The sequence below is a fragment of the Lepus europaeus genome, chromosome 6 (genome assembly GCF_033115175.1).
Source record: "Lepus europaeus isolate LE1 chromosome 6, mLepTim1.pri, whole genome shotgun sequence".
Taxonomy (NCBI): domain Eukaryota; kingdom Metazoa; phylum Chordata; class Mammalia; order Lagomorpha; family Leporidae; genus Lepus; species Lepus europaeus.
In genome coordinates, this window is record NC_084832.1 from 74,956,605 (window position 1) to 74,972,494 (window position 15,890).

The window sequence follows — 15,890 nt, forward strand, 5'->3', positions numbered from 1 at the left end:
CTCCGGCTTTGTTTTTGTTGTACAAGATTGCTTTGGCTATTCGAGGTCTCCTGTGTCTCCATATGAATTTCAGCATCATTTTTTCCAGATCTGAGAAGAATGTCTTCGGTATTTTGATTGGTATTGCATTGAATGTATAAATTGCTTTTGGGAGAATAGACATTTTGATGATATTGATTCTTCCCATCCATGAGCCTGGAAGATTTCTCCATTTTTTGGTATCCTCTTCTATTTCTTTCTTTAAGGTTTTGTAATTTTCATCATAGAGATCTTTAACGTCCTTGGTTAAATTTATTCCAAGGTATTTGATTGTTTTGGTAGCTATTGTGAATGGGATTGATCTTAGAAGTTCTTCCTCAGCCATGGCATTGCCTGTGTATACAAATGCTGTCGATTTTTGTGTCACTTGAATTTTTGAGGTCTTTGTTATTGAGAATATTAAATATCATAACCAGTGATTTTTGTTATTCTGATAGGAAATTGAACTGTTAATATGCACTCTGTCATGACAAAAGAATGAAGAAGTATTTCATACACTCACAAAATTTGCATCTTTTGATTTTGAAGTGAGTATTCTGGAAATGTTAATTCTGTATTTTAATGAAAAATTGGTACTCCATTCTCCCACACTAAACATTAAGATTTCTAGGCTTGAAAAGCAATACAAAATTATTCTTTTCCAACAAATTAGGACAATATAAAATTCCATTTAGTCACAATATATTTAAGTTTATATAGTGATACTCTTGACAATTTCCCTTAATACTTCCATTATGCACCTAGTTAAGTGTAAGCTTGTTGTTCACATTGTAAACAAATAGTGCAGACTGTTTAAAATCAGTTTGGGGGCCAGCACTGTGGCATAGTGGGTAAAGCTGCTAACGGCAGTGTCGGCATCCCAAATGCGAGCTGGTTGGAGTCCTGGCCACTCCACTTCTGATCCAGCTCTCTACTATGGCCTAGGAGAGCAGTAGAAGAAGGCCCAAGTCCTTGGGCCCCTAAACCCGCTGTGTGGGAGACCAGGAAGAAGCTCCTGGCTCCGGATCAGCTCGGCTCCGGCCATTGCCACCATCTGGGGAGTGAACCAGCAGATGGAAGATCTCTCTCTCTCTCTCTCTGCGTAACCCTACCTTTCAAATAAAAAAAAAAAAAAAAAAAAAAAAAAAAAAAAAAAAACCACCTTTAAAATAAATAAAATAAAATCAGTTTGTTATTAGTTTGATAACTCTCCACAATAATAAAATCATTTCTGAAAAATCAAAATTAGTGGCAAGATCCTGGATTGGTAACAAAATCAGAAAGGCTGGATATTTCTGAGAAATCGTTCTCAGAAAGTCAATAAAACAAGTATGTTATGGGAGTAGGACTATAGGTTAGGTTCTTGTAAAGATGAAATAGCAGACATAATATCAAAATGAAAATAAGAATGCATTACAAATGTAAGTTATATCAGTATCATTCTTATCACTGTCATCTCTCTAGGGGGAAAAAGGATATTATGAAGAAAACTACAAGTTTCCTATAAACATGAATTTATTGAAGCCATTCTCATACACAGAAACAGATTCTTGAAAATTAAATTATTTGCTATCATAGTAAAGAATGTAAGATAAAACCATGTTTCTTCCTTCTTTAGGTCTTCAACATAATACATGAAAATATTACAAAAAATTATCATTTCTTGGCCTTTTGGCCAAGATCAAGTGTATTACAAATTAGCCTTAGCTTCTAAAATAGTGATAATAAGTCAAAGTATTAATGAGAAGTAGCTTCAGCATAATTGCCAAATTGTTTTGATTTAAGGCTCCTGGACTAAAACTATAAATTAGGATTTTATAGACTTTTTGTTTAGTTTTTATGTGCAGTAATAAAGCTTGATATAGTCCCTAATTTTAATAGGTTGCAATAAAATTCTAATGCTTGGTTAAGTTATATACAAGAGTACAGAAAATAATATAAAACTTATAATGAAAAGACACACTTCATATCTGACACATAATTAGTTCAGTTACAAAAAGTTACTGCCAGCGCTGTGGCAGTAGGTTAAGCCTCCGCCTGCAGCATCACATCCCATATGGGTGCCAGTTCATGTCCCAGCTGCTCCTCTTCTGCTTAGACTCTCTGCTAATGGTCTGGGAAAGCAGTGGAAGATGGTCCACATTCTTGGGCCCCTGCACCCACGTGGGAGACCCAGAAGAAGCTCCTACCTCCTGGCTCCTGGCTTTGGATCAGCCTCACTCTAACTGTTGGGCCATTTGGGAAGTAAACCAGAAAATGGAAGATCTCTCTGTCTCTCCTTCTCTCTGCAACTCTGCCTCTCAAATAAATATATAAATCTTACAGAGAGAGAGAAAAGCATAAACTTGTCTAAATTACTAGTACTGACTTAGTAAAATCAAACAGTATTTCAAATCAGGTTTCAAATTTTTTGAACCTATCAAAAGCTATGATTTTTATATGTAATTACCTGTTATTTAAAAAGTCTCCAAACATGCAAATATACATAAATGAAGCTGTGTCAAAAAATAAGTTTTAATTTCTGAATTTGAGTTAACATTAAATGTCTTAATAATCAGATATTTTTATATTATAACCACTTATCAGTGTTAAATTTACTGATCCAAACTCTGAAAATACACAGATTGATGCAACACCGAATGTGAACATTCTGTAAAATCAACAGTATTTGTTTTTTAACTATAACATATGAAACAAATTATTTTTTCTTTTTACCTCAAATATCTGTGCAAACTGGGTCTCCTTACTAGAAAATATTGCATGGATACAATGAATGGCATATTTGGCTTGACGGGGGGGTCCTTTTTTAGATTTATGATGTAAAACAGGAAGCAAGGCTCTAAAAAAATACAGAATTAAAAATTAATAAGCCAGAAAAACCAACATTTCTACTAGATAACTTGCTGATCCCATTTTTAATGTTTTAGAAAACCCAAAAGTCAACAGTATCTAGATTCATTTTCAAGTTTTTAATTTTGCTATATAAATATCTGCATTAAAAATACAATCCAAACATACTTTTTATTCAATTACAAACACAATCAAAGCAGGTGACCTCTTCTCAACAACATTTCTATCAGGCCTCACTGCTATCATTCCAGTTAAGCTTCTGACACTTCACACATAGACCCTTGTGAGGGCATCCAAACGGTTCTTATTTCTCAAGTTTCTACCTCCTGCTATTCATCTTTCACTCAGTGATAAAACAAATTACATTAAGGGAAATCCTTGACTAATACGTATATTAAAGGCCCTAACTCCCTGCTTTTTATCATATCTGCATTTTAAGGACAAGACAAATGATAACAGTTGATTAACAAAAATATTTGTGATATCAAGTTGCAGTAACTGCTGGAAAGTAGAAATGGGTATGTAGAGTGGTACAATTTTAAACTGAAAACCTCTCTGATAAAGTAAGATGAGCAGGTCCCTGAGAGCGCTGGAGAGCGAGTCCTGACAGCCTGAAGAACAGACATGCTTATCACTACATTGCTCAAAAACTGAAAATCAGTATGGAATAAAGCAACAGGTGTTAGTTCAACTATTATTCAAACATGTCATAACAAAAGCAGTTTTTTTCATCACTCAATTCCAATCCAGTGTTCCAGTACTAAGAATTTAGAGACATAATAACTCATCATCACAATGAGAATTCTGCATTTTTAAAAAACATTCATAATAAAATTATGTATGTATTTAAAAATAGACTCTCAGAAGATACCAACAGCAAAGTATAATAAAGACAAATGACAAACTGATGGGAAACTTTTTACATTACATATTGTAAACAAAAGGTTAATATCTCTAACATATAACAGATCTTCTAAAAATTGTATGAATAAAAAGAACAATAAAAAATGGTTGTATGCAAAAAGGCAGAAAGCACTGAGAAGACAAACTGCCCTGAAATTTGTGAAAAAATGTTTACTCACTGAACAAAAACTACAAGACAATGTCTGCTCCGGACTGCAAACTGGATTTAATCAATCAGAAAATGAGATGAATACACTAAAGGTTTCAGATACTAGGCAACAGGCAGTACAATACTATGACTCCTAAAATATGAGGAACAAATTCAGTGAGACGTATACTTCCCTGGCTTACAGCACAAAGGCAGTTTCCAAATGTAACACAGAAAGTACACTCTAATTGAACCCAAGTTGAGGGAGACAGGGATAGGAGTGCCCAACACCAAGGCAACTCTGATTTCTAGGGAAGAATACAAAAGATGGTGGAGCTATAAAGAAAGGAAAAGAACACAAATCTGGTGATCCATAAAAAGGTTATACCCAAATTTGGCTAGAAAATGATCTGTGGGGCTGGTGCTGTGGCATAGCAGGTGAAATCACTGCCTACAGTACCAGCATCCCAAATGGTTGCAGGTTTGAGTCCCAGCTGCTCCACTTTCTATCAAGCTCCCTGCTAGTGTGCCTGGGAAAGTAGCAGAAGATAATCCAGGTCATGGGATCCCCACCTACATGGGAGACCAGGAAGAAACTCCTGGCTTCAGATCCACCCAGCTCTGGCCACTGCAGCCATTTGGGGAGTGAACCAGCAGATGGGAAATCTCTCTCTCTCTCTCTCTCTCTCTGCCTATGCAACTCTGAATTTCAAATAAATAAATAAATGTTAAAAAAAAAAAAAAAGAAAGAAAAGAAAACTATCTGTGCCATTCCCCAGGGGGGGAAAAAAAATTACCTCAAACCAGGCTATTGGAAAGCAGTCAGAAAATTCCAAGACACAGGCTAGTAATAATTCATATTTCCATCACACACAGTAGAAATACCTTATAATAAAGCCAGGAGAAAAACTAATAAAACAGATTCAGAAATGGCACAGGTGATAAGCTTTGCAAAGACAGTAAAACAGTTGTTACAAATATTCTAAAAAAAAAAAAAAAAAATGCCAGAGAAGGTGTAAAGGAAAACATGAACATGGGAGAGAGAAATAAAAAATACAAACAAAAATTCCTACATGGAATTATTAAATGTGAAAAGATCTAGAATGAACACCAGTGACTTGCAGACAGCAATAACAACTATAAAATAAAGTGACAGGGCACAGTAGAGCCAGGCTGCCCAATGTGCTGAAAGCCCCTAGTGCACCACAGCCCGCAGGGACTGAGCATGTACCTTCCCTTCCCCACAGGTGAAGGAAGAGCCCAAGGAGATAGCTAAGACTGTCAGCTAAAACTGCTCCAGCAAAAGTAAAAACCATGCCAAAAAAGGCAGCAGGGAACAATAAGTCATTACCCCAAATAAGTGCAAACGAAAGGTAAAACAAGAGAAAACAGGCCAAAGTGGTTAACCAAAAAACTAAAGACTTTTCCCGGAGGAAACAGAGAACTAAAAATGAGAGCCCAACTGTAGTGAGGCAGCCAAGCAGCCAAATCTAATTACTATCCTGCACCATGTCTTATGAGTGCTCACTACCTCCTGAACTGTATAACCCAGAGAATTATTTTTTTATCAAGCATTTTGTAAATTCAAGTTTTTCAGTAGCTTCAGAAAAAAAATTTAAGGAAAGAATTCCACCTCATCCTAATTTTTAAATACAAATGATTTTTAAGAAAGTGAAATCATTTGCTAATAGTTATTTTTTGGTTCAACCAGAAAAATAGTGGGTAATTAAATTATGGAAGGATTTGACTGTCTTAGGGGTAAGCTCAACATTTCATATGTGGGAGGTGGTTTTTAAATCCCAAGATATAAAACACACTAGTGGCAATTTGGACCCACATTTGTGCATTTAATATACATTGGACCTCATTACTGTTTAGTAGAACTGTTTCCTAATGAAATCACTCCTTATCTTTGTCCTGTAGCAGCTATGTACACTTCATAACATCTCTGGTTGTGGCTGCCCAGTTTTCCTAATAATTTTGTTAATATGCTGTGAAAGATGGAAAATTGGAGTATTTAGTGAATATGATACTAAATTGTGAGTGAGTTAGATTTATGTAACAAGCTTCAACATCTGAAGATGCTGGTACTTGATATCCTCTTAAGGAAAATATGTCTCCAAATTTGAAGTCACTAGAATAACTTTGAAAAGAATCAACACATGACTTTTAAAATTTTCAGTACTTATGTTAAGAATTATGTGCAAACTGAAATGTGTGCTGCTTCTCAACACCAATAAAAATCTCACTTATGAAAAAAATATAAAGAGTCAAAAGTACAGGAGAAAAGAAAATCTTTAAGACATTACTGGGGCCGGCGCTGTGGCGTGATGGGTTAACACCCTGGCCTGAAGCACCGGCATCCCATATGGGCGCCGGTTAGAGACCTGGCTATTCCACTTCCTGTCCAGCTCTCTGTTATGGCTTGAGAAAGCAGTGGAAGATGGCCCAAGTGCTTGGGCCCCTGCACCCAAGTGGGAGACCCGGAAGAAGCACCTGGCTCCTGGCTTCAGATTTGCACAGCTCCGGCCATTGCGGCCATTTGGGGAGAGAACCATCGGATGGAAGATCTCTTTCTCTTTGCCTCTCTCTAACTCTTTCAAATAAAATAAATAAATTTTTAAAAAAGACATTACCAAGTAGTCAAAACTACAGGTAACTAGAGACCCTGAAAACAAAGGGGCAAGGAGGGGGAGAACAGAAAAAGATGTCTAAAGAAATAATAGCCAACAACAAACACACCTCGGATAGATACATGCAGACTGGAAGTGCCAGGATGAAAAAAGATAACCCAAGCGAAAAAGAGTCAATGTAACCATCCTAGTATCAGACAAAATAACTTTACCACAAAAACTGTTAAAAAAAAAAGGGGGGGGAAGGGGGGGCAGTGCTGTGGCGTAGCCGGTAAGGCCACTACCTGCAGTGCCTGTATCCTATACGGACGCTGGTTTGAGTCCCAGCTGCTCCACTTCCGATCCAGCTCTCTGCTATGGCCTGGGAAAGCAGTAGAAGATGACCCAGACTCTTGGGCCCCTGCACCCACTTGGGAGTCCCAGAAGAAGCTGCTGGCTCCAGATCAGCGCAGCTCCAGCCACTGTGGCCATCTGGGGAGTGAACGAGCTGATGGAAGACACCTCTCTCTCTGCAACTTTTTCGAAAGGAAGGAAGGGAAGGAAGGGAAGAAGGGAAGGAGGGAAGGGAGGAAGGAAGGGAGGGAGGGTGGAAAGAAGGGAGGGAGGAAGGGAGAGCAGCCCTCTCACTAAATGCAGCTGACTTTAAAAAAAAAAAACTGTTAAAAGAGACATAGATCAGCACTATGAAGGAATCAATTCAATGGGAAGATGCGACAATAATAAATGTATACATACCTAATCACAAGATGCATGATTATTTAAAAGAAATGTTAATGGATCTAAAGGGAGATACAAACTCCAATACAATAGTAATGGGGGACTTCAACACTCCCCTTTCAGCAATGGACTGATTAACCAGACAGAAAATCATCAAAAAAGGAACAAAGCCAATCAACACTATGGATCAAAAGGACCTGATATCTGCAAAACTTTTCCTCCTACAGCCACAGAATACACATTCTTCTTATCAATGCCATGGAACTTTCTCTAGACTGGACCACATGCTAGGCCATAAAGCAGTCTCAGCAAATTCAAAACAAAACAAAACAAAAAAAATCAAAATCATACCATGCGTTTTCTCTGAGCACAGTGGAATGAAGCTGGCAATCAACAATTCAAGAATCTCTACAACATGTGAGACTGAACAACATGCTTGTGGATGAACAGTAGGTCTTTAGAAGAAATCAAAAGAGAAATCAAAACATTTCTGGAAACGAATGAAGATGACAATATAACACACTAAAACTTACGGGACACAGAAAAAGCAGCATTAAGAGGGTAATTTATAGCAATTAGTGCCTATATCAACAAATTGAAAAGGCACCCAATAAATGAGCTAGCAATACTTCTCAAGGACCAAAAAAACCAAACAAACCAAACAAAATTAGCAGGAGGAAAGAAATGATTAAAATTAGGCAATAAACAAAATTGAAATAAAAAAATCAGTAATGAAGAGCTTTTTTAAAAAAATAAAATTGACACACTATTGGCCCAAAAACAAATAGAGAGAAGACCCAAATCAGTAAAATCTGAGACGAAAAAGGAAATGTAACAACAGATAACAGAGAAATGAAAAGAATCATCAGAAATTACTACAAACAGCTGTATGCCACTAAATTGGGAAACTTACGGATAGATTCCTAGACACATATAATCTACCAACACTGAGTCATGAAGACATAGAACACAGACCCATAACCAAGATGGAAACTGAATTAGTAATAAAGACCCTCCCAACAAAGAAAAGTCAGGACAGGAGAGCCTCACTTCTATATTATACTAGACATTTAAAAAACTAATTCCAATTCTTCTCAAGCTAATCAAATCAACTGAAAAGAGGGAATCCTCCCAAACTCCTTCTATGAAGCTAGCATCACCTTAATTCCTAAACCTGAAAAAGATACAGCAGAGCGAACTATAGAACAATATACCTGATGAATATAGATGTAAAAATCCTCAACAAAGTACTAGCTAATTGAATCCAATAACACATCAGAAATATCATCCACCCAGAACAAATGGGATTTACTCCTGCTATGCAGGGATGTTTCAACACTTACAAATCAATAAATGTAATATATGACATTAACAAACTGAAGAACAAAAACCATATGATTATCTTGATAGATGTAGAGAAAGCATTTGATAAAACAACATCCTATCATGATGAAAACCTTAAGCCAATTGGGTATAGAAGAAACATTCCTCAACACAATCAAAGCAATTTATGACAAATGTACAGCCAGTATCTTATTAAGTAGGGGAAAAACTGGAAGCATTCTCTCTAAGATCTGGAACCAGACAAGAATGCCCACTCTCACCACTGCTGTTCAACACAGGGACTGATGCTGTGGCACAGTGGGTAAAGCTGGCGCCTGCAGTGCCAGGCATCCCACATGGGCGCCGGTTCAAGTCTCAGCTGTGTCTCCTCAGATCCAGCTCTCTACTACGGCAGTTAGAATAACTCACATAAAGAAATAAAAAAACAATAAATGCTGGCAAGAATGTGGGGAAAAAGGTACTCTAATCCATTGTTAGTGTGAATGCAAACTGGTCCGGACACTATGGAAGACAGTATGGAAATACTTTCGAAATCCAACCATCCCACTCCTGGGAATTTACCCAAAGGTAAAGAAATCAGAATATGAAAGTGTGATTTGTACAGCCATGTGTACTGCACCTCAATTCAGAATAGCTAAGTTATGGAATCAACCCAGATTGTCTGTCAACTAAAGGCTGGAAAAAGAAACTATAGTGTATGCACACTATGGAAAACTACACAGTAGTAAAAAATAATGAAGTCTTGTCATTGCAACAAAACAGACACTACAGGAAACCATTATACTTTAGTGAAATAAGTCAGTCAACAAAAGATAAACACTATACATTATCACTGATATATGGTACCTACAAGGTAATCTATAGAAGTGAAATTGACACTTTGAGATGCGATGATTTTCAACAGTCCTTGACTTGACTGCTGAGGAACAGTGACTTGCTTTTCTTTTTTTTAAATCTTCATACTATTTGCTGAACTCTTAGTGTAGGATTAATCTTGTGAACTTAAAGTTAACTGAAAATAGATCCTTGTAAAAAATAAGAATGGGAATAGGAGAGGGAAGAAGAAGAGTGGTAATGTGGTTGGGAGGGACAGGAGAGTGGGAAGAATCACTATGTTTCTAAATTTGTAAAGAAATACATGAAGTTTGCATTCCTTAAATAAAATTTAAAAAATAAAAAATAAGTAATAGCTGGAACTTTTCTAAATTTGATGGTAATAAATCCACAGATCAAAAATATCAATAAACCAGAAGCTGAATAAAATGGGCTGAAAATCATTCAATGGCACATCATTATCCTTATGGTAAAAGGCAGTGCTAAATAGAAAATATTAAAAACAGAGGATCAAAGATTACATGTGGGCCAGCGCTATGGTGTAGCAGGTAAAGCCACCATCTGCAGTGCTGGCAACACATATGGGCACCGGTTCAAGTCCCAACTGCTCCACCCAGCTCTCTGCTATGGCCTGGAAAAGTAGTAGAAGATGGCCCAACTCCTTTGGCCCCTGTATCCACGTGGGAGACCCGGAAGAGGCTGCTGGCTCCTGGCTTCAGATCGGCACAGCTCCAACCATTGCGGCCATCTGGGGAGTGAACCAGCGGATGAAGAGTTCTCTCTCTCTCTCTCTCTCTCTCTCTCTCTCTCTCTCTGCCTCTCCTCTCTGTGTAACTCTGACTTTCAAATAAATAAATCTTTTTTAAAAAGACTGCATGCAAAGTAACAACATTTGACAAAATACTTTTCATCTGAAACTGCAATATGGAAGATAGCAGAGTGACATCTTTTAGGTATTAAGTGAAAACAACTGTCAACCTGGAATTCTACTCCACGCATAAGTGCCTTTTAAGAATGAGGAGAAAATTAAGACTTTTTCACACCAAAAGAAAGCTGAAATTTCATGTAAGCAAACTACACTTCAGAAAATACTAAAGATAGTTCTTCACAAAGAAAGTGATACCAGATGAAAAGATAAACATCCAAAAAATGAAGACTGACAGAAATTATATGTGTAGAAGAAATTTATCATTATTAATCTGTAACACTATACTGTCTAGAAAAAAAATCAAAAACATATTGTACAGATTACAAGATAAATACAAACAGAATAGAGTCCCTGAATTCAGTTAGTACCTATGAGAAATTACTTCCAGGACCCCCATGGTTACCAAAATCCAAGGATGTTCAAATCCTTACATAAAATGCTGTACCATCTACATATAAGCTATGCAATTCTTTTTTTTTTTTTTCCCCACTTATTTATTTGAAAGGCAGAGAGACAGAGAGATAGATCCTCCATCCGCTGGCCCATTCCTCAAATGCATACAACAGCCAGGGAGGGTTGTACCAGACCGAAGTCAAAAGTGCCAAACTCAATCTGGGTCTCCTACATGGGTGGCAGGGACCCAATCACTTGAGTCTTAAATTGTTGCCTGACTCAGCAGGAAGCTGAAACCCAAAGCACAGCTAGAATTTGAATTCAGATACTTCCCAAATATGGGATCTGACTATCCCAAGCAGCTTCAGAATCCTTATGACAAATGCTGACTCCACTCTCCTATACTTTACATAATATCTACTTTACTTAAAATACTTAATGCAACATAAATGCTATGTAAATAACTATTTTACTGTAAAATCTGAGGAATAATTTTAAGAAAAAAGTCCACACGTTTAGTGAAATAAAATTTTTCTCAACATTTTCAATCCAAGATTAGTTGAATCCATGAATGCAAAAATGATGATACACAAGCCATCTGTATATTATAGCAAAGGCATAACAGCCTAGAGGAAGAGCACACGGAAGTATCCTGTTTCAAGGATTTTACAATACAATTAAATAGTATAATTTCATTTGATTGCAGATAAGCCAGTAGTGGAGATAATAAAATAAAATTGTACGAATTAATCCCGAGATGTAGAAATAGAGGGAAAGAGGAGTACAGAAAAGGTGAAAATATCAAGTCCAAATATATCAATAATTACTTTAAGCATAAATAAGCTAAACCCTCCAAGACACAGTTTATCTACCTGGATTAAAAACAATCAAATCTGGCTGGCGCCGTGGCTCAACAGGGTAATCCTCCGCCTTGCGGCGCCCGCACACCGGGTTCTAGTCCCGGTCAGGGCGCCGGATTCTGTCCAGGTTGCCCCTCTTCCAGGCCAGCTCTCTGCTGTGGCCCGGGAGTGCAGTGGAGGATGGCCCAAGTGCTTGGGTCCTGCACCCCATGGGAGACCAGGAGAAGCACCTGGCTCCTGCCTTCGGATCAGCGCGGTACGCCGGCCGCAGAGCACTGGCCACAGCGGCCATTGGAGGGTGAACCAACGGCAAAGGAAGACCTTTCTCTCTGTCTCTCTCTCTCTCTCACATAATGGTCACCCACATTTATGTTAAATTTCTAAATATTTTATATCTATAGTAAAGATAATGAAAATTTTTTGAAATTGTGCTAACAAATTTTCCAAAATTCCCTCATTTGTTCTGAAAACGTGTACTTTGTTTTGTATTCTCTGTATATCTACAATTTTAGCTTTGTTTCTTCCTTCTAATCCTTTTATATTTTTTGTCTTGTTTTATTCTACTAACATCTTTAGTATACTGCTAACTAGAAATACTGAATTTAAGGCCAGCGCCGCGGCTCACTAGGCTAATCCTCTGCCTTGCAGCGCCGGCACACGGGGTTCTAGTCCCAGTCGGGGCGCCGGATTCTGTCCCGGTTGCCCCTCTTCCAGGCCAGCTCTCTGCTGTGGCCAGGGAATGCAGTGGAGGATGGCCCAAGTGCTTGGGCCCTGCACCCCATGGGAGACCAGGACAGGCACCCTGCTCCTGCCATCGGATCAGTACAGTGCGCCGGCCGCAGCGCACCAGCCACAGCGGCTATTTGAGAGTGAACCAATGGCAAAGGAAGACCTTCCTCTCTGTCTCTCTCTCTCACTGTCCACTCTGCCTGTCAAAAAAAAAAAAAAAAAAAAAAACCCAAATGTAGAACTGAAGAAGTACAATAAGAATCCTGCAGTCCAGAATCTGAAATAGAAAAATGTGTATAGGGGTTGGCGCCGTGGCTCACTTGGTTAATCCTCCGCCTGCGGCGCCGGCATCCTGGATTCTAGTCCCCGTTGCTCCTCTTCCGGTCCAGCTCTCTGCTGTGGCCCGGGAGGGCAGTGGACGATGGCCCCTGTACCCACATGGGACACCAGGAAGAAGCACCTGGCTCTTGGCTTCGGATCGGCGCAGCGCTGGCCATAGCGGCCATTTGGGGAGTGAACCAGCAGAAAGAAGATCTTTCTCTCTGTCTCTCTCTCACTGTCTATAACTCTACCTGTCCAAAAAAACAAAAAAAAGTGTATAAACACAATAAACACATAAAATCTTATTTCCATTTTTTAAAGATATTTACTTGAAAGGCAGACAGAGAGAGACAGAGAAAGAGAGATCATGTTCTTCTATCTAATGGTTCACACCACAACAGAAAAAAGCTAGGCCAGGCCAAAGCCAGGAGCCAGAAACTCCATCCGAGTCCCCTACATAGGTGACAGAGGCCCACGCACTTAAGCCATCTTCCACTGCTTTTCCAGATACATTAGCAGAAAGCTGGATTGGAAGCAGAGCAGCCAGGACACACACTGGCCCTCAAAGCAGAAGCTTCACCCACTCTGCCACAATGCCTATCCTCTCATTTTATCTTTCAAAAAACAATTTTTACCTGTGTGTACTGAACTGTTCTCGAATTCTAACTCACATATTAGCAATCAATATGCACAGAATTCACATTCTAATTTCTTTATTACTTTGAGAGTCAGAAAGAAACAGAGATCCATCCACTGGTTACTCTTCCAAGCCCCCTAACAGCTGAGGCTGGAACAAGAAGTCAGAAGATCACAATCTGTCAGTAGCAGGAACCCAGTTACTTGAGCCATCACTGCTGCTTCTCGGAGTCCAAACTGGTGGGAAGTAAAAGCCAGGAGCTGGAGCCAGGGACACCAATGTGAGATGTAGGTGTCTTAATGTCTAGGCCAAAAACTCCTTTCACATTCTAGTTTCTTAATGACACACCCAATAACAGAGTTCCTTGGAGAAAGCCAATTCCAGGTTTGAGGCAGGTCACAAACAAGACAGGCCTGGAACACACTGTCATATCATACAGCAAAAAAATCACAAAGGTAGAAACCCAAAAGAGGTGTTCAAAGGATGCAGATGCCTGAACAGTCTCCTAAGGTCTATAAATGAGTCCATCTGCCCATCAGTAAGTGCAATCACTGCAACTGACTATACCACAATACATAAAAAGCGATCAATTTACTCATATCCACCTTTGGAGGATATGAGTAAAGCTACTATTCATTTGTTTAACACTGTTAAACAACATAAAAGCATCAAACATTTATCCTCCCTTTCCTAAAGAAATGCAGTAGACTGGAGAACCAAAAAATGGATGACAAGTCCCTCTTTATAAAAAGTATTCAACTAACAAGACAAAAACGAAATAGAGAAATCACTATTATCTTTCTCAGTATCAGCAGCTCCAAACATCATAAAAAATGAGACAGCCACCAGACAGGAGAGCACACAAATCCTAATGTGGTCTGTAACAAAAACTCCAAACCAGAATGCAATCAGGCTTTTGAATTCAAACACCACTTTCTAGAAAATCAAAGAATCCATTAAATTATGCCGAAGGGATAAAATTAGCAAAAAATAAGTCTGTGGAAACTTGTCAAGAGAAACAACATGGTTTCTTCATTAAGCACACTGCAAGCAAAAAGTGTATAAGCTGGAGAGAAGTCTACTAGGTCACCATGCGTAAATCTTAACTTCAAGTCTGACTAAAAGAAATAAACAGTTAAAAAAAGATTACTTCACATTTTTAGAAAAATAACTGGATACTATTAAGGAATTTGTGTTGATGCAGGGACCCAAGCATGTGGGCCATCCTCCACTGCTTTCCCAGACCCATTAGAAGGGAGTTGGATCAGAAGTGAAGCTGCTGGGACTCAAAGTGACACTTCAGTATGGGATGCCGGTGTTGTAAACAATGGCTTAATCTGTTATACCACAATACTGGACCTTCTGAGTTTTAAACATATCCTTTTATAATCTGCTCTGAGATGCTTGAACTGTAAATCTGCAAATCATATTTCCCAGACTTTGATGAGGGCTGGCTTCTGATCAGTTTCCTTCAGTTAGAGACACTGAAGTTTCCTTAGGCATTCCAACCCAGCTTCCATGACCTCCAGCAACAGCCGGTTCACATTATACTGTAGCAGTCAGTCTGGTGAACCTGAACTCCCTCTTTCAACACCACTTCTTCCCAGCTGTCCCACTAGCTCTGGAGTGGGAGGCTGCTGCACCTGGGATGATAGCCGTCGGTTAGCAATGTGACATTTCTGCTTTCCATTCTTTAAGTATCTGTATTAATTTACTTCAGTTCAAAATAATCTAGTATAGTTTGTCTGACTGGACCCTGATCCACATAATTAGATGTATTTTCTAATTGTCTCAGATAAATTCTAAAAAGTAAAATAGCAGAGTTAAAGACTATACAAACTTTAAGCTTGTATGTATTACCACATTCACTAGTCAGAAGGGCTGCATCATCATACTCCCCCAAAGAGAACATCATAAAAATGCTATCTAATGCTACTTATAAATGCACATGTCTTTATTTGTAGTTCCTTGATTACATAAACATCTTTTCATGACTGGGTAGCTGAAAGGATTTCCAGTTTCTGAATTTCCTGTTCATTTGCTATGCTAGCATGCTACCATAACACTTGTGTTCACTGTTCCTTTATGAAGTCTTTATACATTTAGGATAGTAATATTTCATAAGTCATATTTTGAAAATAGTTTCCTAGCACATAATTTGTGTTTACAATTTATTTCATGATTTGGGCTTTTATCTAAACTGTTGTTCATTTCCACTTTAAAATAAGGAGAGAAAGTTAGCCTATCTTGACTATTATAACATACTTTTTCTACAACAGCACATATACACAATGGGGATTTAATTTTTTTCTAACAAAAAGATTTTTAAACATAATACAATTTATCATTATTTCACTTTTGAATTGGTACTAGTTTCCCTCCACAAAGGAGGGAAAACAGTGGCCATTAATAGTTTTAATGATCTTTTATACGTTTTTAAAATCTCATATCAAGAATTTATCTTTTGATTCACCTGAACAATGTATAAAACCAAGGTAAGCAGTATATTTTCTTTTTTCTTTGCAAAACAGCTTGCTATTTATTTATCAGGTAACCTAACTTTTCCTGACCAACT

General features: G+C 38.2%; 1 protein-coding gene across 5 annotated transcripts in view; it reads right to left on the minus strand.

The window, feature by feature from the left end:
- Positions 1 to 15,890, minus strand: part of PDS5B (PDS5 cohesin associated factor B) — a 203,743-nt gene that overhangs the window by 52,890 nt on the left and 134,963 nt on the right. For all 5 annotated transcript variants that reach the window (XM_062194387.1, XM_062194386.1, XM_062194389.1 and 2 more), the window contains exon 20: positions 2,734 to 2,857. In XM_062194387.1, the coding sequence (XP_062050371.1) occupies positions 2,734 to 2,857 (124 nt within the window). The remainder of the gene's footprint in view (positions 1 to 2,733; positions 2,858 to 15,890) is intronic.